The sequence below is a fragment of the Ambystoma mexicanum genome, chromosome 13 (assembly GCF_040938575.1).
Source record: "Ambystoma mexicanum isolate Mex_15411 chromosome 13, UKY_AmexF1_1, whole genome shotgun sequence".
Taxonomy (NCBI): domain Eukaryota; kingdom Metazoa; phylum Chordata; class Amphibia; order Caudata; family Ambystomatidae; genus Ambystoma; species Ambystoma mexicanum.
In genome coordinates, this window is record NC_090938.1 from 191,214,662 (window position 1) to 191,238,785 (window position 24,124).

General features: G+C 46.8%; 1 protein-coding gene across 7 annotated transcripts in view; it reads left to right on the plus strand.

Moving 5' to 3' along the window:
• The window catches only part of LOC138521067 (receptor-type tyrosine-protein phosphatase V-like), a 641,711-nt gene that overhangs the window by 338,988 nt on the left and 278,599 nt on the right, over nucleotides 1-24,124 (plus strand). For all 7 annotated transcript variants that reach the window (XM_069633598.1, XM_069633597.1, XM_069633596.1 and 4 more), the window contains one exon: nucleotides 2,312-2,581. In XM_069633598.1, the coding sequence (XP_069489699.1) occupies nucleotides 2,312-2,581 (270 nt within the window). The remainder of the gene's footprint in view (nucleotides 1-2,311; nucleotides 2,582-24,124) is intronic.

Sequence of the window (24,124 nt, forward strand, 5' to 3'; positions counted from 1 at the left end):
TAGGAGTACAGAGCTTCTGCTTCAGACTCCCAATTATAAAGGCTGTGGGCTGCGGCAGCTTCCCAACTTTGCTGCTTCTCCTACTACAGCTGCGGGCGCTCCTGGATTCTACACCCTCCACTGCATGGGTGTCTGCGATCCGGCCTCATTAAGGGAGCGCTTCCCACTCTCCAGTTCCCCTCGGCAAGACTCTGTACAAGGGCTTTAGAAACAACTGCAACTTCATCTTGGCACACAAAGCAATGAGGCGCACCTGTAACGACTGCCTGCAGCTTTCTATTCTCTCCAGTGCTGCCACTGCTCTTGGTGGTTTGTGAGCACAGGACCAACTCAGAGTGTGCAATTGGAATTTGCCCATGGCATCCATGTTGTGGTCACATTTCCCTATGTCTGCTGGCTAAATGCTCTGCTTCCTCTGTTTCTACGCCGTCCGACCTTCCAGCTCCTGCCCAAGCTTATTTTCGTTGCTTCTCTCTCAGGCAGCCTTTCATTGCCCTCATGTGGGGTCATTCGATTCAGGTGGAGGCCCTTAGGCTTCATTTCCTTATCTTGTTTTGAGTCATTAGGTTTGCCTGCCTGACCTGGACTCCGGTCTGTCTCTTGAGCCCTCTTCTTCTTCACAGTCCCTGAGAAATTTTGGGACTTGTCGTTTGACTTATAAAAATAAAATGTCTCTACTTCTTCAAAGGATGTAAACATAGTTTTTATTCCCCAGATTTTATTAAGGGAGGAATTATAAGGTTTTACCCTTTTAGAGACAGAAGGAACATAAAAGGAACATAAAAGATTAAGTGTTCATGGCTTTTAGTTGAATAATTTTGATCTAGTGGAGGATATGGGTCTCTAGATGTATAAACAATTGGTTACTTGGGTTCAAAACAAAGTGGAATCACTCAGGTTTTACCTTAGTACCCTTAATAGAGGATCGAGATGTACCAAATGGCAGTCTGCCAATACCTCTTTTAAGCTTGGGTTGACAGTATTCCTCACTAAGGAAAAATACTGTGCCTCATCCTACGCAATCTCCCCACTTTCTTGGGTCTGATCACCACCCAGGTGATCCTCCCGGAGTCCACCACCCCCAGGATTGGGATCAGAAAGCATCTGCCCTCTCCTGGCCACCTGGGAAGAGACTCCAGGCCGGGATTTAGTGGGGGATCCGCAGGATTCTCCACACTATAGATGAGTTCCTTGTGGTTGAATGCAGCTGATATGTTGGAAGACCTGCAAGATGGGTGTCACCAGTGACAAGTATGCACAGCCCATCATTCACAACTTGATTGGTGATGCTCTCTGTACTGTTGTGCAACCTGAAGCCTGATTGGTACCTTGTCCATCAAAAAGTATTGAAATCTCTCGGAGTACTGAAACAAACAAGCTTGGCTTTTTAGGCTGGTGTAAGCTGTTGAAAGGTTTTATGAAAGCTGAAACATTTGGTTATAATTCATAAACACATACCTTTAATTGAAATGAGAAGAAAGAATTGTTTTGTAAAATGTCATTAAGAGAAATACATAATGTTTTAATTAAATAACATTTGTTTTTTAAAAGATCGGTCTGAAAAAAAGCATATACATTTAACAAAAAAATATAAAATAACTAATGCTCCCATTTAGTAAATCTGTTACCTTTATGTAGCAAAATAGAGCCACTTCTAACTTTTTAACAGCATCACAACACTTTTTTTTTAATTATTGAATTTATACAGGACCTTTGAGCAATGTCATGGTTTTACGTAACTTTAATGCATGTCTTTGGGATGGATTTTCATGAGAGGAGAGCAATTTTCCAGCTAGGAACGCATTTATCAAAGCCATTGCGAGATTCAGCTTGTGAGACGGTCATGATTTTTTTCCCACAAGAATTTCTGTAGGACAGAAATCGAAAATGTGAGCTACTCCTATAAAAAATAAATCTCTTAATATCACTATACAATATTTAAAAGAATCTCCCAACGCTGATTTAATGGGAACTTAGATCTGCCCATACCCTAAGACACCAGCAGAATGTTGATTGTTGACTGCACTCTCCTTAGAACTCTCTGTTGCCGACATGAGCCAACTCACGATGAGCTCAAACTCACCTTTTTGGATTGTACGCTGCATGTTCTTGAGAGGGTACCATGCGCCTTTCTCGGGGGTGCATGTTTGGGTTAAAGAGGCCTATTTCCCTCCTTGTGTTTCATGTGTAGCTTGGAAATAAATAGACATGTGTAGACTTAAGTACATTATCTTACTGCCTTTCTCGACACTCATTTTTTGTGGCCTCCCTCTAACAATCCTTTTGTTTGCATCTCATGTCTATCCGCCAGATCCCCTTCCTCCAGCAGCCTTGAAGGTGGACAATATTCAAAGCTCTTCCTCGTTGTTCGTCCACTGGATTCCTGCCGAAGGGGGTGGAGAAATGTGGCTCCTGCTTTACACCGACAACTCGCCTTCTGCATTCCGGAACATCTCAGTGGGGCCCGGAGCTACCAATATCACCTTGGAAGACCTGCAGCCTGGGACACGATACCTCCTTCAGACTGTGACTCAGGCCGGGCCCTATCAGACAACCTCACCCAGAGTGCCTGGATACACATGTGAGTCTACGAAAAGGTTTTTGTGGTTTGGCATTCCCCCTCTGGCTCATTCACAAATGATTAGTCAGCTGTGGCATGCCTCTACATTTGGAAATGTGTTATAGTAAAATGTTCTTTCCCAAGTTGTTCTATGTTCTCATGTTACCATTCTGCTCTCTGTTGTTTTTTTAACATATTATTGGGTGTTTCTATTAGTTGTATGTAAAGGGGGATGTAAAGCAATATTCTTTATTTGGTATGCAACTTGTATAAATGGACAACAGACATAAAAGACGGTAGTAGCTTGGAAGCGATGGTAAGAGACCACCGAGGCTATCATTGCTCGCACTATGACAAATTCTGACTTGACAAGGTGGGCCTTGGAAGCCGATAAGTGGTGCAAGGCAGACATTTGATAACAATATGTGGAGCTGAGGTGGGATTACCATTTGTAGATGAAAGTTCCAGGAGGCTCTGTGCCAAGGAAGGCGGCAGATATCCCTCAAGGGTAACGCTGTGATGGGATGTTATCACAAAAATATGTTGTGTGACAATATGAAGGGGCAAGTGTAAGAGACACTAAAGATGGGTGAAGGGGAGATTGCTCCCTAAAGTGAGAGAATACATCTTCCCAGGGAATGTGTCCTCTTGCAAGGCTTTATGAATTCGTTTGGTGAGGAGCCCATCATCCGCTCCAAAAAGTGAATGAAAAGAGCCTGTTTGTGCAATGGTTGGCTGTTGCTGCTTTTAGTTTAGAATGGGAAATGTTGCAGGCTATTGCATTGCAAAGTAATTTACTGACCCTGTCTCTTTATGCACTTTGCAAATGTGTTGTGTGGACTTAATTCAAACAGTCTTCATTGAAAGTGGTGTGCCTAATGTTCAGTAGTGGAGTGTCCACCTTCCCTTATATTTGCACAGATATGTGTACTTTTTGTTTCATCAACCTAGCGAAAGAGCTACTTTTCCTGATCTGAAATTCCTCCTCTGCTGCTGAAGAAATATGCAGACCCTCATCTTACAGCAGGGGTATGCAACCTTTGGCTTTCCAGATGTTTTAGACTACAACTCCCATCAGCCTTAGCCAGAATAGTCAATGGGAGGGATCATGGGAGAAATAGTCCAAAACATCTGGAGAGCTGCAGGTTGCAGACCCCTGTCTTACAGGATAAGGAAGATGGGGCCTCACCGTCATTCCTGGTCTAAAACCCTGAATTGTGCCTATTAAATCTACCCACAGAATCTAGTGTACAGCCCTCTTTTACTTCCATCACTGAAGGGTACCAAATGTTTTGCACTAGGGTAATATGTCAGTTTCTTCTTATTAAATGCACACCTTTATCCTGAATCGTAAATAATGTATTTATTTTATTTATTACATTTGTATAGCGCACAAACAGCCCTTAGGCATCGAGAAGCTGTTAGTTGCGGTGAGCTTAGTTAGAGGAGGGGGACAGGTGGGTATATATTATAATGGAATCTCATAATCTGGTGGGGATGCCACTGTTGGCACCAGCAACAAAGCTTCTTCAGATTGGCAATATAAGCACTACCGATTCCACCAAATCGTTCAGTGGTTCTAAGTATTTAAGAAAATCATGGCCAAAAAATTGATTTCTGTTAGAAATCCTTCTATGATTTACCACTGTAAGTGTCAGTAAAGGGGCAAATGTTGTGGAAGGGCAAAAGATTTGATTAAATTTTGAACCCGGTCATGCCTTGCACATTGGAAGATTCTGTAGCTATGACTACTCCTGTACACATTCATCACGATGGCTTGATAGCCAGGGCCAGGTAGTCCATCGTAAGTTTTATGAGTGTCTTGGAAATTCGTAATTTACGCTCTTATAAATCGCCCATCAGTCAAGGTGGATCCCAAGCAGAACCATGACATACGGAGCCCCTCCAAATTGGCACAGTCGACCGACATGAACTGATTATTTGAAAAATGACCTCGACAATCTTGTCTGCGGTGTGGGCCGCACAACCTTTTATCCCAACGGGATTTATCGAATATTTCAATTTTCCATTAATCCAAGTTTAATAAATAATTAATTCTTCAGTAGTGTATTTTATTCTCAAAGTATAGCATGCTGGCGTTGTTTATAAGTCAACATCATAAAGTGGCTAATGCATTTCGGACTATGTAGTCCTTCATCAGGGCCTTTCCTAATCAAAGTAAATAGCCACAAAGTAAACAACAATGTGCAGTGGTGTGGGATTACAAGGAGTATATCATTGTTCCAGTTCAGGAATATAACCAAGTTGAAAAGTACCATATTCGAGTAAATGTAAATTGTGCAAAGATAATTACAGTAAAATCAACAGGGTACAATGAACATACATGTACAAAGAAAGAAAGAAAGAAATAAAGAAAGAAAGAAAGAAAGAAAGAAAGAAAGAAAGAAAGGGAGGGAAAAAAAGGAGAAATACATAAATATTCTTCATTGACCGTGCCAATAGTCATCATGTTTACATATGTTTCCATATGTTCACCCATTACTGTTGTGGTGCATGTGTCTACTCATGTAACTGTACACCTTCAGTGTAACCATGCATGTCGCCAGAGTGTTAGTCTGACATACAAGATTGTCGAGGTCATTTTTCAGTTCACTTCTTCTGTGCTGACACACGGTAGCACAAGTTAGTGGGCTGCACCCCAAGCAGCATTATTTTTGGATAAACCCACACGTAACAAAGAATAACCAGCAGTGCCCGCTCGCATCCCCAGCTTTCTCCATGAACTGATTATTTACCACAGTGAAAGCTTTCTTCAATGATGATTTCTCATGTCACAAGACTCTGCCCTCTTGTACTGTCTATTCCTTCACCTTATTCCTCAAACTGGCATCCCGAGATCCCGACAAGCAGTGAGGACACATCTCAACACTTGACGGGATCTCTGGATGACCTCAAATCATGAATAAAAAACATGTGTGCATATGTTGTGTATTCATAGTATACTTCCATAGTTACATAATGGTGCAACTCTGAGGGGGCCACGGAGAGAGGGAAAGTGGAGTGGAATCCCATTGTTAGTCAAAACCCACACCATTTACGTTTTGGAGATAATGCGAAAAGTGTGGCCATGGTCTAGGCAGAGTTATCTTGATGTGAGAAACTTGAAGAAATAAGTACCACCCTGCACAAAATAAAATTGTTGAGTCTTTGCAGAATTATCTTTACTCTAATTTTACTGGACTGTGATTGGACTCTCAGTCTCTGGGTTAATTGTCCAAGGAGTTGAAACTCCTCCATCTGTCATTCTCTGACTTTGCCAAGTTTCTCTTTAGCAGATGCTCAAGGAAATGGACTTCTGTATCCAGAATGCTTTGGATTTATAAAAGGTCTTCATCTTGGATGCTTGGGGAGTGACATTCCTATGCTCAGCATGAACATATGATTGTCCAATGTGTCTGTATTGGGGCTTGAGGAAGATGTCACTCCTATTTCCAGACAACGGTTCACTGAAGTATATTTCTCATATGCTTAAGGAATAGGACTATGCCCATCCTGCAGTATATTTTCCACTGTCGCTTTCTCGGATAATTGAAGAGTATGGACGTCCAATAAGTAGCATACAATGGGTTAATCAGATAGTTTTAGAAGTAGTACTTGAAATCCCAGCAGGAGGAGCATGTCTTGCAAGAATGGATTCCTCAATATATTCTGGGGAAATTGTGATTGAATAACCAGTGTGCCGTGTCTTGCATGCATGGCTTTTTGAGTTGTGCTGGGAAGTTGTACTCAAAATCCCAAAATCCAAGGGTACATGCACTTTTACTGAATGGATTCTCTTTCTCAAGTAGTGCTGGGGTTTTGCACTTGAAAACCCAGCATGCATGGTCCTCACTGTAATGCCATCACCATGCTGTGCTGGCAAGTTCTAAAGGTAATCCCCAAAATGCAGTGTTTCTATCTCACATTAACTTTCTAAAGGTTCTCTGCCCCCTCCCTCCAATGTGCATAGTCTGATGTCCAGCTTTACCCTTGGCACTTTGGCATCTCCTCCTTTGACTGCCAGGTGAGAGTCTTGCTGGCATTTTCTCTACTCTCCCACTCTCCTCGGTATTCTCAACCAGGATTCCGGTACTGTCAGAAAGACGATGGGAAAAAGCACTGGGCATGCAAGTAAGCTTCAAGGATTGTGTCCTTATGGGTTTTGAAGAAATTATGATGGGAAATGAATAAAAGAGAACTTCTGTAAAGATTCAATACCTAAACTTCTCACTGTGAATTCTTCCCCCTTCCCAAGCGTGTTTCTTAGTAAGTAATCTCTGATACAGTAGACAAAAGTCCTTCCTACGTTGGCAGTTTTCTGGTTTGGCCACAAACTGGTGTGAAGCAATACACCTACTACAGACCCCAGTGTGTGTAACAAGCCTCCCCTAAAATCCTGGGTCAATGTGTCTCACCAGCCTTTTTTTGGAGGGATCTCCTACAATGAGTTTGAGTTCAATTTGTCAGCTTCGTAGTTCTTGGCAAAAAATCATAATATGGTCCATTTTTAAACTGTAAATCCTGGCCTCTCCCGAGCATCACTCAGTCATTGGAAACCCATCCTCCCGCTGGCCGAAGTCTAGATGGGCAACTGACCTCTCTGTGCAGCAAATGGGGAGACTGTGGTGGATGTCTCTCAGGGACACTTGTGCTACCCATAGTTGTGTTCGAGCACACTCAACAGCTAAGGTGAGGTATGGCTAGATATATGGGCCGGAGTTTGCTGTTGCTTACTATATTGTATCTGGGAGCAGGACCTTGTGCCAGCCCACACAATATGGCTTTACTCCTTTAAACCTTGCCATTGCGACTCTCATTTGAGGCTTCATACCTGTCATGAAGCAGGATGTCTGGTCATCCAATTATCACCCTGCTACACTCTTTGGCATTCTGCCATAAACTAATTTCTCCTCTTTCCAATTCCCATGCAACTATTAGGCTTGCGGTACTTCTTGCTCTCTGTTCTCCATAAACTTTCAAGGCAGTTCTAGGATTGCTTTAATCTTGCTCTTAAATTCCCCTTTATCTGTCATTCAGGTACTTGGTCCTCCGCCGTCATGCTCCTCCCCGGTGCATGTCGACTTCAGCGGGCTTCAGCAGGTGTCCAGCCTGCGAGGGGCTCTTCCCTACGTCTGACCCCCATGCTCGTTGCCTCTGTTGCTTTGGCCCCGACCACGACTGGGAAGGTTGTACCGCGTGCGATGCGCTGACTCCACGTGCACTGAAGAACAGGCTAGCTAGGTGGAGGGAGCTCTTCGAAGGGTCGCCTCCATAGGACTTGAAGAAATTTGTCAAACAGAGATCGAGGCACAAGGCAGGGCCGCTATTTTCCATTGCACCCTGTCAGGGCGACTCCTTCCTGAGGAAACGCCCAAGCGGGAGGAACCTCTGGGGTTCTTGTACAAGCACACCCACGAGGCTAGTCCAGCTACCGGCATCACAGCCGAGGGGTCCTCAGATCGTTCCGGAATCAGTGCTGACAGACCGCAAGATTCTTTTACTGGGTGTACGCCCGAGGGGCAGCGCCCTAATACTGCCTCTATGTCCAAGGGGGCGCCTGCACGCAGCACTACTGGCGACAATGCCGAAGGCCATGTGCCTTCCAGGCCTACATCTGAGGTACTTAGTAGGCCTCATGCTCCACCACCAAGAGTCTTGGAGGAGGATGGGCCCAGGGAGCTATGCACCATGACTTTAGCATGTGGCACTGAGCTCGACAAAATGGCCACCGTGGCAGACATGACCGCTCGTCCGATGCCACTCCTAGCAACAGAGCAGGCGGGTGAACGAGTTTCAAGGTGGGACTGGTGTCAATCAGGTACGTGGCCTACAGTTTATCCATCAGCAGCATAGGGCAGGTTCCCCCTACAACCTAGACAGAGTGCGCTCTGGCCCAAGCAGCCCCCAGCCACTCCAATATCTCCTGCCTCCTCTTCTGGTCCGAAGACAGTTTCTTCAAAAGGTTCTTGGCGCTGATGCGAACCAGGCAGATGGGGGCCATCCTACAGGATGCTGTCAAGGACTTGCACCCTCCAGTCACTCCACCGGCACCCATAGTCTTTGCTCCCATGTCTTCTGGCACCACAGGCCCCAGCGCTGCGCCTGCCGGCTCCTTCAATTCCGGATCCCCTACCTCCCAAAGTACAGTCAGTCCCGCTCCAGCCTCTGCAGCAGCCTCTGGCTCCTGTCTTCACACCACAGCCCACGGCGCCCAGCACCCCTCCACCAGCTCCAGAATCAGACACTATGGTGGACATGGACGAGGAGAAGGACCTTGGCATGCCGTTGTCAGCAAAGGCCTTCCCCGATTGGCTTACAGGTTTGGCAGAATATTTGGACCTTCGTCAATGAGAGGTAGAGTAGCCCGAGGAGGGGGTCTTGGCAGAAGTCCTTCCCCTAAGATCCCCTACCAAGAAGGGTATCCCGATGCAGAAGGACGTTGTGGCACTGGCCAAGAAGGGGTGGCTCAAGCCACAACCAGCCCAACCTGTCAATCAGCACCTCAATGACAAGTATTGACAGATGGAGGGGATACACTCTTGTTGTCGGCGAACCCTCAACTGCACTCTTCGGTGATTGCTGCGGCGTCACTCTACTCTAAGCCTGAGTCGTCCTCGGCCACCTCATCCTCGGCACTGCTAGGCAAGGAGGAGAAGATCTTGGAGGCGTACGGGAAGAGAAGCTGTACTCCACGCCTCCATGCACCTGTGTCAGGCTAACACGTATGCCATGCTAGCAGTCGCTAACCAGAAGCCTTGGTGGGAAATAGCGGACTTCATCCCGGAACTTCTGGTGTAGAGCCAGGCACGCTTCAAGGTGGGTCTAGGAGAAGCCAGGCTGGTAGAGCAGGATATCATGGAGTCCACTGTGGCCCACATCGATACCTCTCGCCAGGCCATCTGCATCGCCACGGACATGAGAAGGACGGCCTGGCTTCATGCTACTAAGTTTAACCCTGAAGTTCAGGATTGCATATTGGACGTTCCGTTCGAGGGTAGTGAACTCTTTCACTCTACCACCGACGAGGAATTAGATAAAAAGAAGAACAGCTCACAGACCGCAAAATCTTTATCCTGATAAAGGCCACGGCCAAGGCGTACAACCAGTCGCATCATTGCTCCGACAAGGGGTGGGTGTTTGGCGGGTTCCAGGAACAGAGGCCGAGACAACCTGACCGCTCACTGAGTCAGCACGGCACAAGCAGCAAAAGGGGGGGGGGAGAAGCAAGGGCTTCTCCCAGTCCCCCTCCTCAGCAGCAGCCTCTGAAGGAAAAAAGCATGACGTGTCCCTTCGGGTCGACGTGTCTCCAATGGGTGGCAAGCTTATCTCTCACGTGCATTTCTGGCGCCATAACTTTGCAGACCCCTGGATCCTATAAATAGTATCCATGGGCTACCACCTACCAATGGTTCCATGTAATAATGTTGCCACAAAAATATCGCCGAAAAATTGTGTTTTTTTTGTGGCGACATTATTAAATGGAACATGCGGGGGACACCCCCGCAACCCCCAATTTTTTTTTTCTTTTTTTTTTCTTTCCCCCATCGCCACATATATGGTCACCCAAATAATATCGCCACGACATTTTCGCGGCGATATTATTTACGGCGACCATATATGTGGCGATATTAATACCTGATACCCTACCAATACCTCCCTCTCCTCCATAGATTGGGATGGCATCTCTGTTGGCGGAGATCCGGTCCCTCGTCCAGAGCCAGGCAGTGGAAGAAGTACCAGCCTCCCAGAGAGGATTAGTCTTCTATTCCAGAATTTTCGCCATAAAGAAGATGATCCAGGCTGGCCTTAGAGTTGCGTTGGACCTATCCACCCTCAATCTCTCCCTCCGTCTTCAGAAATTCACGATGGATGTGCTCCCTGGATCTGAAGGACACCTACTTACACATTCCAATTTGGCAGCTACATCGCTCCTTCCTATGCTTCAGGATCATGGGCTGTCATTTTCAGTACAAGGTGCTACCCTTTGGCCTCAACTCAGCCCCCAGGGTATTCAAAAGACTCATGAATGCAGTGGCAGCCCTCCTCAGGGCCCCGGGCCACCATGTCTACCCATAGCTTGACAACTGGCTCGTCAGTGCGAGATCACCGGAGGGAGTTACCCACACTTCCTCCGTTTATGAACACGCTCCATGACCTGGGGTTTTCTATCAACTTCAAGAAGTCTCAGCTGAAGCCCACGCAGAGCCTCACCTTCCAGGGCCTCATCTGGGACACGTGCTCCGAGATGGTATTTCCCCTTGGATGACAAGATTACAGCCATCAAGAGGGCCATGACGCACTTCCTTACCAGGGCAGTGAACTCTGCTTGGTGGTACCAACATTTACTGGGTATCATGGCAGCGGTCCTTCAAGCCGTGCCACACACGAGAGACCGGATGAGGAGATTACAGCATCACTTTGCAGCCTCATGGAATCGGGACAAGAGCTCCCAAGCGGAGCTGGTCAGCATACCGCCTTCTCTCCACTCAGACCTCACATAGTGGTCCAGAGACTGCAACCTGCGGATGGGCAAGCCCTTTTGGCATCTGCCCCCGCAGGTCATCATCTCTACAGACTCCTCCCTAGACGCTGAGGAGCCACTCTGGACAGTTACGGCTGGAGCTCAAGGCCATCTGGCTAGCCCTCGGAGCCTTCCTTCCACTCCTTGAGGGCAGGACTGTCCTGATACAGACAGACAACTCCACCAGCATGTGCTATGTCAATAAGCAGGGGGGTACCAGGTCCCCTGCTCTATGCAACCTAGTGGTCAGCATGTGGGAATGGGCCCTGGAAAACATCTACCTCACGGCTGTCCACCTCCCGGGGGAGGCCAACTTGGAAGCGGACAGGCTCAGCAGACTGGGAGCGGACAATTACATGTGTCAATTGAACGACCAGTTGCTGCAGGTGGTCTTCAACACATGAGGCCATCCTCTGGTGGATCTATTTGCCTCCTGGAAGAACAAGATGTGCCATCCGTTTGTGTCTTTGCAGGGACAGGGCCACGGCTCCCTGGGCGACGGTTTGCAGATTCAATGGGAAGGCATGACAGCCTATGCCTTCTCACACAACCCCTGATCCCCAGAGTACTCCACAAGATAAAGGAAGATTGTCACCTCAGCATCATCTTGATAGCTCCTTGGTGGCTGGCGCACCGTGGTTCTCCAAATTTCTCAGCCTCACAGACAAACCACCTATTCACCTTCTGCTGGGTCCAGCACACCACCTGTCCCAGCACGGGGTGCAGGTTCACCACCCCGGTCCTCAGAAGTTCGCTGTTGCAGCGTGGTTCCTGAGCAGATCACCCTCAAGCACCCGAGCCTATCCTAGGCCAACCTGGAGATCATCCAGGGCACTAAGAGCAAGACCACCAGGAGCCAATTTAAGAGTAAATGGTGCAGGTTCTGTCACTGGGTGGACTCTAAGGAGATCTACCCCCTGATGTGCACGCTGGACAATGTGCTCTCCTTCTTGGCACACCTTGTGCACTCCGGCGTACAGGTGGACACATGTCACACCTATCTGGCAGCCATAGAGGCCTACAGAAATTCAGAGGAGGAGGTCTTCTCCTCTTCCAACCCAATAGTCAAACATCTGGCGGGCTTGTTCAGGCTTTACCCGCCCATCATGAAGCCACACCCTGTGTGGGACCGCAATGTGGTGTTGGATGCCTTGGCACACAAACCATTCGAGCCAATGGCGTCTACGGACATCAGACTGGTCACCATTAAGACAGCTCTGCTAGTAGGACTCACCTCTGCTCAAAGAGTCAGCGAGATCCAGGCTCTGGTTGCATCAGAACCCTATACCACTTTCCACAGGGATGAGGTGGTCATGTGGACTCACCCGGCGTTCCTACCTAAGGTACCCTCTGCTTTCCATCTAAACGAGAGTCTTGCCTACATTCTTCGCTGACCCCAAGGACGAGGCTCAGAACTGTCTGGATGTCAGATGTGCTCTGAAATTCTATCTGGACAGGACCAAGGGCTTCCGCAAGTCGGACGCATTTTGTTACCTTTGGGGGCTCCAGACCCGGTTATCAGACATCCAAGGCTTCTATTGCACAGTAGATGGTTAAGGCCATCAAGGAGGCCTATGAGGGGCAGCACAAGCCGCTGGCAGCCAACATGTACGCTCACACGGTCAGAGCCAAGGCCACGTCCACCGCATTCCAGCGGCAGGTTCTGTGGCAAGTCATAAGTAGGGCGGCCACCTGGGCCCCCCCCCTTCGGCTTTCTGTAAGCATTACTGTTTGGACTCTGGCTCTAAGTCAGAGGCGGCCTTCGGACAGGCGGTTCTAAGGAACTGGTTTGCCTAAGGAGGGTCTCCTCTCCACCCTGGGGCTACATTCAGTTGTAATTGCCCATGCAGTATGGAGGAAAGGGGACGGGATGTAAGAGTAATTACAAGTTCCTCACCGTAGTGACTAACGTACTCTTAGTCCCCTTTCCTCCATATGTCCCACCATCATCCCCCCCTAATAATACTGGTGTCATTAGGTAATGTTAAATAGTGCCGACGCGTCAAGGAGCACTGAGGAGTGGCGCCGGTGGGTCGGAGTCAGGGTAGCGCGTGCTCCCAAGGCTGCACCCCCGCATGCCTCTAAATTTAAAGGGTAAGAAGGTTTTTCTGGTGAAAAAGGTTCCGTCTCCCGTCCCTAGGAAGGGACGCCCATGCAGTATGGTGGAAAAGGGACTAAGAACTAAATTTTTTGCTTCACGCAATAAGCGCAGCCAATTTCCTGAGGAAACTTTCTTTTACTATTTTCACCCCGGGGAAAACCTTGGGATCTGAAGAGCAATTATGCCCCATGCCCTCACTGCAACATTACCGGCCATGTTCTGCTGGGGCGTGATTGCTACATTCATGGCCATCAGTAATTTAACACGACTGGCGTAAACGATGCATAAAAAATAAAAACGTTTGCAAGTCAAACTGTACATGTCAACTCTATTTCTCCTGCATCCCAACGAGCACCACTTCCTATCATCACTAACGCCTTATAGGGAGGTTTTAAAATTCGAGAGGAGAGTTAATGCTGAACAGCCTTGAACACATCACAAGTCGATGGGCTGTGTGTTTTGTGTTACCAGATGACTGAATGTCAGTCACCAGGGTGCTACCATACTTCAATCCTGGGCTTTGCTTATGCTATAGTCAATTTTATTTAATTGAAGTGACCAAACACTACATCTCCCTGAACACGAATTATGTAGAAATGAAATATTCTTTCTTGGCACTATTCCCAGAACTTGAGAGTTTGGAAGGGTGCCAAGAAGGGATATTCCATTCCAGAACCCAGAAGGAAACCAGATGACTCCAAGTCACCAGGGAAAACATGGCTCATTATTTGTCTACAGGGATCCTGGGTAGCTTTAACACCCCATTACCATATTGCAACCCTCTATATAATGACCTGCACTTGAGGTCACCAGGCTGAATGTTATAGGCCCAGACTTGAAGCACCAGAATGTATGATTAGATGCCCCCTGCTGTGATCAAAGCCATAGGTGAGTTACAGATGCTCTATCACCGAAACACGTGGACAAGACCTGCTCTTTCATTTGCCCACCAGCTGCATTCTGTGATTTGTCAATTCTCGTTGATTAGAATGGGCTAAGGTAAAATTAACCTAAAGCCAAAGGCAAAGCTGAGGACTGGACTAGGGTGCCCGAGGTGACCCGGAGACACTTGGTAATCTTAGCATTGGACATATTAGATGAAGTGTTCTGATGGCTGGATATTTTGTCTTTGAGCCGAGACATTGTCCAACTGCAGAGAAGTTTTCAAGAGGACATCAACTGCCCATATGGAAAAGTCCAAAAGTTATATTTGCAGCAATTGTCCACTGCAGACGTGTTAAGTTGACTTATACTGTGCACCCGCACCGCTGGCGTTTTAATGTTTCCCGGGCACTCTGACGTTTTGCACCAGGATGCACGAACTTGCCCGATACTGGGGCAAATTTTGTAAGCTAGCTCACAATGTCCAGTATCAGCTAGGCATACAACTGGGAAACTTCCTTAAAATTCCATCTAAAATGATTTTGGGGCTACTCTTGGGGCGTTCCTATATTTAACCCATTTCCCAATTTCCTATAAACACTTCAGTGCAGTTGTTTTCTTGGTTGCTTTGCAAATCCCCACAAGAATAAAGGTATTTGGAATGCCAGGCATTAAATTGATTTGTTTGCCCTCTTTATATAGTGCCAACAGCTGCAACCAGCTGTAGTAGGATCGACATAAATACAGTAGCAACAGATCTTGCACGCATAACTATTATGCGCTAGGTTGCGGAAAGACTGGCTGACACTTCACAGATTCAATTGCAGTAACCTGAATATAGGTGTTTGCAGAAACTATCCTCCCCCCAACATGTAGCAAATATTGTGTGTTGTGTGACGGGTTCAGAAACCTGACCCTGTCTAGAGGGAGTTGCGACCCCGTCAACCTGGGGCAGGAGGGCTACCTCGGGGCAACCAGAGCCAATCCTGACCCAGAGGTTTGGTGTGGGCATTGGAAGGGCCCCAGTCTCTCTCCCTTCGACTTGTGCCTGCATGAATATTTTGAGTACCGCCAACTCTGTCTCGCCACTTTTCTCTTTATTTCGGCCCACAGGCCTATGCTTACCAGCATGCCCAGCGGTCGAATCCTGGGAGAAGAGGCAGCAGCAGGTGAAATGGCTACAGAGCGCACGCACAACCCACCGGCAACCCAGCAGATGAACGGAAACTGGACACAAACTCCAAATGTACTTGTAGCGGCCCACTGTTTCTTAATGCGGGCAGGCCAATGGAGCTTAAGGCCCATTATGTGTCTTAACAATTGTAACCTGGTTCCCGGGGGGGAGGAGGGGGTGGTAAAGAAAGCCAGAGGTTGGCCCGTGGACCAATGGGAGACCAATGCAAGGCCAGGGGGGAGGTTGAAAGAGTGCAATGCAGTTTGAGCTGCGTGGGTTGTTCAGGTCAAGGGAGAAGAATTATAAGCAAGCGGTCAGTATGGTGGAGAATTTACAAGACGGTGTGGACAGTGAGGTATTCGTTTCTAAGAGAAAGTGGTACTTGGGTGTGAGTGCGTTCTAGGTGAGTGAGATTAAGGGACAGAGTGGGGGAGCCTGATTGTGGGTGATTGAGAAGGGTGACTAGGATGGGAAAGAAGAAAGGAGAAGAAAGAAGCCCACGGCGGGGAGTATCAGGGCTTGAGGAAATGGTAAGTGGGACCGGGTATTTAAAAGGCTTGTAACCCAGTTAAGAAATCATTCAGATTCTGGTGGGACCCCTGGATAGGATTCACCTGGGAATTCCCAACTAGACGGCGGGAAAAAGGCATAACCACTCGTACAGAATATTATATATTATGGGTTAACACTCTCTAATGACAATCTTGCTGGCAGTGGAGGGGGTCGTGGGGGGAGGCTGCTCTCAGGAGAGAAAATGCCCGAGAAGATTTAGGGGTGAGGGGTGACAGCCCTTAATGATCCACTTTGCAGAAACTTCAATAAAAACCCTTGAACCTTCTCTGCAAGTCTGTACGTTCTTGAGGCCATCCTTGGCAATAGCAACAATGGGCCTCATTCTGACCCCGGCAGTAGCCGTGCCAGTAAAATTGGCACGGCTGCAGCCAGAGTCTTTTTTTTCCGGTGCCTGGCAATGAGGACTTACCGGGGCATTACAGCCCCGGCGGTCCCGATAATAGCCCATTGCCGGGCGCCGGGAAAAATTACTCCCCATTTACCATTCGAGTCCCATTGGACTCCATGGGAATGGGGAGGACGGATGCACCGGCACTGTGTGCAACAGTGCCGGTGCATCCGCCAAGGTCTGCAAGCGGGTGCCGTTCTGCCCGCTAGGTGGGCTGAAAGGCACCCGCTCGCAGAACTCGGAGTATGGGGGTCCGGTAACAACAGTGCCGGTAACTTACCGCCACCGTTGTTACCAGACCGGCATACTTATAATGAGGCCCAATGTCTCTATCAAAATGCTGTATCCTCCTGCCGCGACTCAGCTGCAGAGGGTTATGCAAACCAAAAACAACTGGTGCTAAGCGCGAATACGGAATTCATCTCTGCTGACTCAGTCCTGAGGAAGTGGACAAAACAAAACAGAGTCCCTGTGAGACCGATGTTGCCATTTTTATCAAACCTTCGTCTCGGCACACATGCTGATAGGCGTTGCTCCGCCTTTTTAGCGGCGCGGAAGCTGCAGCTCTGCAACCTGTCACACTCCGCTTCTGCTTCCACAGGGAGCCTAAGTGGGAGGGAGAGGGGGTGGGGCATATGCGACCCTAAATGGGGGGGCTAAAAGGGTGCAATGGCCCCCATATTGGCTGCTGTGCCCCCCACCCCTAATTGGTGGCATGCCCCTCCTCTGGCAAATAAGTTTCCAGGAGACTCAAAGGTGCTTATTCGCCCCGCTGTCTATTTGTTTAGCCCAAGATTTTTCTTCTGTCCTGATGCTGGAATCAACGGGCTGTGGTATCACTGGGGTGGGGGCCATTCCTGTTAAAAGGCAGTAGCACACTGCTAATCATACTATTGTTTTCCAAATGTGCAGCTTGCACTTGTCTAGAAAAGACATTTCCAAACTTAAAACATGCTTCTTCAACTTACATTGACTCGTTTTCATTCAAATGTTTTTTCACTTTTTGTTGGGCTGCCACAGAAATACCCTGTGGTTTGTGCGGCCCTTTATTTGCGTTTTTATCACAGGATATATTTCTAAAGCTGTTATGTGCGTATCAGACTGCTTAATAACAAATAAATACTTCTATTGCGCTGACAGCAGTTGTTAGGAAATTAAACTGCACGTCCATGGGTGCAAACATTTGATTTTCACTATCGGGGAAGAAATTCCCACAACATTGCCTGGAATATAAGCAAGCAACGAGCCCAACCCATCCCCTGACTGAGCACATTTTATAGCACTTGTTTTTTATATGGAATTGTAGAAAGCCGGTTTTAAATGTATAACATCTTAGCAACAGTCACTCACCCTGCTGAACTACCCTGGTAGCCTGCTCCTGTAGTGCATGCCTATGGATGCTTTAATATGTTCAAAATCACTGCATCACCAACAGTGCAGTTCATGCACATGCCTTCAAAGTCAACAGTTTGTCATCTCCAGCCACACTGACCCCGTGCCTACATTAATTGATGATGTACCAGTGGCAGCTTCTCCATAATGGGCAAAGGAGCGCTGACCCCTGGACAACCTCGCCCATTATGAAGAGGCTGAGGAGCCAGTCCAGTGTAAGGCACTCCCTCAGATGCTTTATTCAGCTGATGGATTACTTGAACTGTCAAAAGGAAACACAGTTTCGCAGTTTCTGTTTGACAGTTTTGTTCCTCAGCCTTGCATATACAATGAGCCATGCAAAGCTGGGGACGTTTTGCTTCTCCAACCTTCCCTGACCCATTGGGATGCTGACTGAGGGATTGCATTTTTGTATGTGCGAGGCAGGCGCCCCTGCCCCTCCGCGAACTTACAAACCGAGTGGGGCACTTTGTCATCAGCGATCTTGCGCGCATGTGCACAAGCCTGAAAGAGCTCTTGTTACTTCCTGGTACCTATTCGTACTACGTGGGAATTGGAGCACTGGGAGGAAACATCAGGAGATGTGTTAATTTAAATGTGTATGTGTGTATGCTTGTGATGGGTGTAATGAGTGAGTGTACACGGATCGGTGTGCGTGAATGAGCGAGTGCTTGCTGCGTGTGAAGTTTGTGTGAATTTGTATGCATGTGTGTTTGTACTGGGCCATGGAGCTGATTTTGGCAGGAGGGTGGTTATTGCATAACCCTAAACCCCACCAGCCATAATCAGTTCCCCGTGCAAGAAGCTGGGGGTGTGGGGGGGTAAGAGGGCAGACATGGTATTTTTATTTTTACTGGGCATCTCAGATGGATGCCTTTATAGAAAAATAAATACCATGACTTTCCCTTCGGGGGGCAGTGTGTGTGTGTTTTCTCCACCCCCATACCCCTCCGCAGAGGGCAGGCATGATATTTTTTTTAATAAAGCAAGCATGTTGAGTGTTATTATGTAGGTAAACTGGCATTTGAATGCATGAAGTCTAGCCTTTACTAGAGTTGCATGGTATTTTGTATTGGGCATCTTTGATAGAATAAGCATGCGTGTTATTACATGACTAGACTGGCATTTCGATGCAGCCAGTTTGGACATGTTTTCATACATGTCACCACATTTTGTTATGGGAAAGCCTGTTCTGTGTGGATACTGCCATTGTGTGACAGAACAAGTGTGGACATGCTTTCTTATAGTAGCATTAGTGGCATGAAGACTGAGATCCTCCTCATTGGGATACCTGCTCCCCCCCTTTCCCTCGCTCTCTGGCCGCCCTTTCTGGGCACTCTTCCTGCTCCTTCCTGTGAGGTTAAAAAACTTGGTGTCATCTTCGACTCCACCCTCTCCTTCTCTCCTCACATCTCTGACGTCTCTAAGAAGTCAAACTATCAGCTGCACCTCCTCAGAGGTATTTTGACTTTTCTCACTTCCCGCAGAAGCTCACTGTCTCCAGAGCTCTGGACCTCTCTAGGCTGGACTATTGCAACAGCCTCTTTCTAAATCTCCCTTCCTCTACTCTTTGACCTTTAGAACGTATCCAGAAGGACTGCAAGACTTGTCCTTTGCATCAAGCCCAGGGGGTTGTATCTCTCCAGCTCTGAAATCTCTTCACTGGCTCGTCGTGGGTGCAAGGATCATGTTCAAGACCCTCTGTGTCCTTCACAAGGCTTTTTGGGGCCTGCCACCGATATACATCCAATTTATCTTCCATAACATCTTCACCTCGAGCTCTCGCTCATCCACCTGCAACTCTGTGAGGGTCAGACGCTTCTCCAAGCAGAGAGTTGGGGGCAGATCGATCTCCTTGGCTGGTGCCTCTCTCTGCAACAGCCTCCCTGCCTCTCTGAAACTTAAGCAGAACCACCTCTGGTTCTGTAAGCAACTCAAGACCTTCCTTTTCACTTCTGCTTCCTCTCGTCCTCTCCACCGCTGATGCACCCACCTGTTATGCGCACTGGTCACCCGGTCACCCTCTGAACTCGGACCCAGGCTCCTGCATGTCCAGTTGTCCTCGCTCTGCCTCCAGGGTCCCCAGCACTTAAGGGTCTGTATCTGTAACCCTACAGTCCCTTCTCTCTGCACTTATGAGCCGCTGGCTGCACATGTGAGTTAACTGCACTTCAACTTTCTCCTCCCCCTGGCACTTCTCTCCTTCCCTCTTCCCTGCACTTGCACGATCTGAATAACAAAAGGCGTAGTAAGATTGTTAGTTTGTCCTCCCTTTGTTGCCCCCTCCTTGTCTTGTTGTGCCTAGAAACACTTGTGTACAAGTGCGTCATAAATGCCATATCATATTATGGCAAAGCAAACATGGATATGTGCTTATATGGGAATACTGGCATATATTGTGCAGCCAGCATGGAAATGTGTTTATACTGTCATATATTATGGACAAAGGCATCATGGAAATGTGTTGGTGAAATGCTCCTCTACACTTTTGGTGGTTTGCATCTATTGGATTTGTTCATGAGTTACCCTACAAAACCAATTTCAAACTTTGTGGTATTTTACCCATTTTTCAAAAAGAGTATGCTGTAAAGTGCACCATTTAAGCCGTTACTTTGAAAATGTTCGTGGGGGCGAAGCCCCCCAACACCTCTTAGTTGGTTGGGGCTCCATGGCTGCGCTCCAACCAACCTTGCATATTTTGATGGAAAAAGTACACCCCTCAAATTAACCTTCATTTGAAACTGAGGTGTGAATGATATCTCTTCTGTTAAACTGACTTTTATTGACTGCACATTATTTGAAGCTGTGCTGGGAGTGATGTCTGCTTGAGTTAAAAGAATGCAATCTCTTGCTGAGTGCAAGGGTATTTTTGCAACTGTTGAACGTTGATTAACCTTTCAGGATGTATATTAACTTGATAAAAAAACTTTGATTCCATTAAACCTTCTCTGAACATGCTTAATGTCACGTTTTCCTAATCAACTTGCTAAGATATAGGTAAACTTATACCAGTGTGGCATGTTGGCTCTTATTTGATGTGCCACCACTTTGCCCCACCTTGTTCTATTTGTGCCCCGCTCTCCCTGGGTTGGCCCCCTAATACTGATTTCTAGTGACGCCACTGGGGTAGGGGCAGGGTTGCAGGGCACTAGTTATTTAATTTTTGTTCTTGCTTGGGCCAAGGACATGTTTGTCGTACCTGAACCACTTCTGCCACCACTCTTTACCTCCCGAAATGCTGATCCCGCAATGCTGATTCTGGGAAAGAGTGCAAAGGTCAAAGGCGTAGACGGAGTTAGGGCCTGAGCGGGCAAGGCCCACTCAAAATCTGTTAGTTCGCACTCAACAGCGCTGTGTGGGCCTTTATAGATGTTACTGTCACTGCGGTGGGCCCAACTTTTTAGACAATCCAAGCTAAAGGTTGCAAAAAGGATGCACGGACGGCCATAGGCAACATACAGTTAAAGATTGGCGGGCTCTCGCTGTCAATTGGATGCCACTCAATGGACTATATATCACTGTATTCAACAGCTATCCGTCTATAATTCTATATATGTGTTAGTCTCTCTGCTCTTGAGGTGGCAATGATGATTATTGTGCAGCTTGCCCATGTGAAGGCAACGCCGGCTCACTGACCGCTGTACGCTAAGCACGCTCCAAATGCCTCATCGCGAACGTCTTCCATAGGTAATTATGCTGTCCTCTCTTATGGCTAAAGGCCAATGTTTAATGAATAGGAAGGACCCATGCCATAATGAAAATATGCACAATACCTATAAGCCTAAAACATATCAAATTCATTATATTTTTTTGTAATCTGTGCAGTGACATTTTCTCTTTGGAAAATGTAAACCCTGGTTGTTCGTTGGTGACTCTAGGCCCAACTTCAGGAAGAGTGGAACTGCATGGAATAGACGCATGGAGGGACTATTTTTCGTGGATTAGCCTCAGTTTGTCTCACTTCTGTGGGATTTGCCAAGGAAACCGCATTTCTCTTGCGTTTTTTTGTGCGGATGGTATTGTTTAGCGCTGGTTCCCTTGGCCTACCAAAGATTCGTTCTTACTCCCAGCCGCCCATGCTGCAGAAACGCCACGTTACACTTAAGTACTGTCTGTGAGTCGCAGCTCCGAGGAAAAGCAGTTTACGGGCAGAGTTCAGTCTGCACATCAGGCACTGGAAAAGCAGCCGCCTTGGTTACAGAGGCTCTGGCAATGTCAATTTAAATGGGCCCACCCTGACCTGAAATAAAGATGGCCGCTGCCATGATCTTCGGTGGTTCAACTTGTTTAAAGTTTCTATTTTCAGCAGTGGTGCCATGGTTTTTGTGAAGGGGGGTTGACCTGCGTTCACCCAGTACTTAAAAAAAGGCTCTGCTTGCAAACCTAAACACATTCGCTAATGAAAACAAAGCAGAACAGACCTCTTTTCATGCCAACTCTGAGTCTCTTTTATGCTCCCATGATTATTAACTTTGGTGCAATTTTGAAAGGCTTGGACTGGGATTTTCTATGCATCTTAAAGTTAATTTGGAAAACCATGTCTCATCTAGAAAGTTGTTTTAATGACAGCTCAAGGAATCACGCCTTCAACTCACTTACCATACATGAATTAAAAAGGAGGGAAGTTGCTTCCTTTGCTGCAAATATTTGTGCAATATGAAAACAAACTCCAAAAAACAGTCCGTTTTCTGTGAATAAACTGCAGCTTGAAATCCCCAGCCAGAACCTCCTGCCATGAGTTGTGATGGGTGAAATACACGCTTTAAAAATAAATAAATTGACATTCTCATTATTGATGTCATTTCTTGATTGAAATTTGAAGAATGTTCTAAAACGCAGAACAAAGGAATGAAAATTGCTTGCCCAATAAAGTTCATTATATAAGGTTTTCTTGGGTAGCTGTTACAGAAGATAAGGCATTAACGCTAAGGAAAAACATGATTTGTTTTTTAATAAAGGCGGCCCTCCTATAAGTGGCTAAAAAATGCAGAATGTGGACAGCACTTCAAAAGTTGAACAACCTGAGCCTGTCAGTGAATGAACTGTCCTGGAAGTATAGTAATATCTCAGGGGTCTGCAACCTGCATCTCTCCAGGTGTTTTAGACTGACTCCCATGATCCCTCCTCAGTGACTATCCTGACTAAGGCTGATGGGAGTTGTAGTCTAAAACATTTGGAGAGCCAAAGCTTACAGACCTATGCAACAGGGCACAAGTCCTTTAAAAAAAAAAAAGGGGGGTGGGGCTCTGCCGAGCATTGGGAAGTGATATCACGGGACATCAACGTGAAATATGTACATTTCATCCAGACCTGTCTTTCACTATTGATACGACAAAAAAGCAATTGGCAAGAGAACAGATTTTCATATTACCTTGCTGTTTAAGAATAAAATGTACCCCCCTTTTAAATCTGAGAACCTGTAACAAAGCATGTCCGTATAGAAAGAGGTCCTATGAGCCATTTTCCATTTTTATTTCTAACTATTGTTGTGGTCTTGAATTTCAGTGTCTTGTTTCAGAGGCACGAGGCCAGCGTTCAATTCCTGCCCCTGGTTCGAATCCCACTGCAATCTGTTATTCTTTATTTTTTAATTTCATAAACGCACAGGTGGGCATTGTCCTCCCTCGCAAAAAAAAAAGTGGGTGGACACCGTCCACCCACGTGGTCCCTCGACTTGAGACCTGCCTTGCAATATATGAAGGGTTCATGTGTATACTTGCTATTTGAAAAGATTGTCGGAGGGTGATTTTGAGAGGATCTACAGCTGGTTATAAACAGTTAAATAGCTGAGAAGTTGAGCGCTCGCTGATGAGATCTCTGCATCATCTGCAGGTAACGGGTAGAACTCCCTGTAAGGCCAACTGAGCCTTTTCACCTTCTGATGCCGATAAGACTACCAACTTTGCTTCGGTTATAAGGAGTGTATGTAAAAATGATCTAAGTCTCGGGAGGATAGCTCAGTAGGCCACGTGCTCATCTGGGAAGCAAGACGATATGGAGCACCACAGGTTCGATCCCTGGGTCCGCGCTTAGAAACCTCTGGGTATTAAGCGTGTTATAAATAACCTATCATCATATATCAAATGTGCAGCTATTTGCCGAATGCACTTTATAAATAACAAATTATTACCAATATTGCTATCATCATCGAGCCGTCCAAGAAACAGTGCCATCCAAGAAACAATAAACATGTTTAATAAGAAAGCTGTGAAGCATTGAAAGGTGAAAAGGTACTATAAGTGAAAGACCGGTTGACATGTCCACACTGGTCACCCTGGAAAGGAGGATGATGAAAATAGCCAAGATCAAAAATGCCAGTTCCTTCTGATTTGGGCAATACATTTGGTTATGTCACTAAATCCGATGGAGTAGCTTGGTGTGAACACCGGAATGACCCTTACAAATAGATGTGTCAATGTGGATAAGAACAACAGGGAAGTGTGACACAGTAGAGAGAGCTTTGAACATATCCTTTGTTTAAAAAGCATTGTCCTTTTCATCCACATCGCTCTCCTTATGATTGTTGATGCATT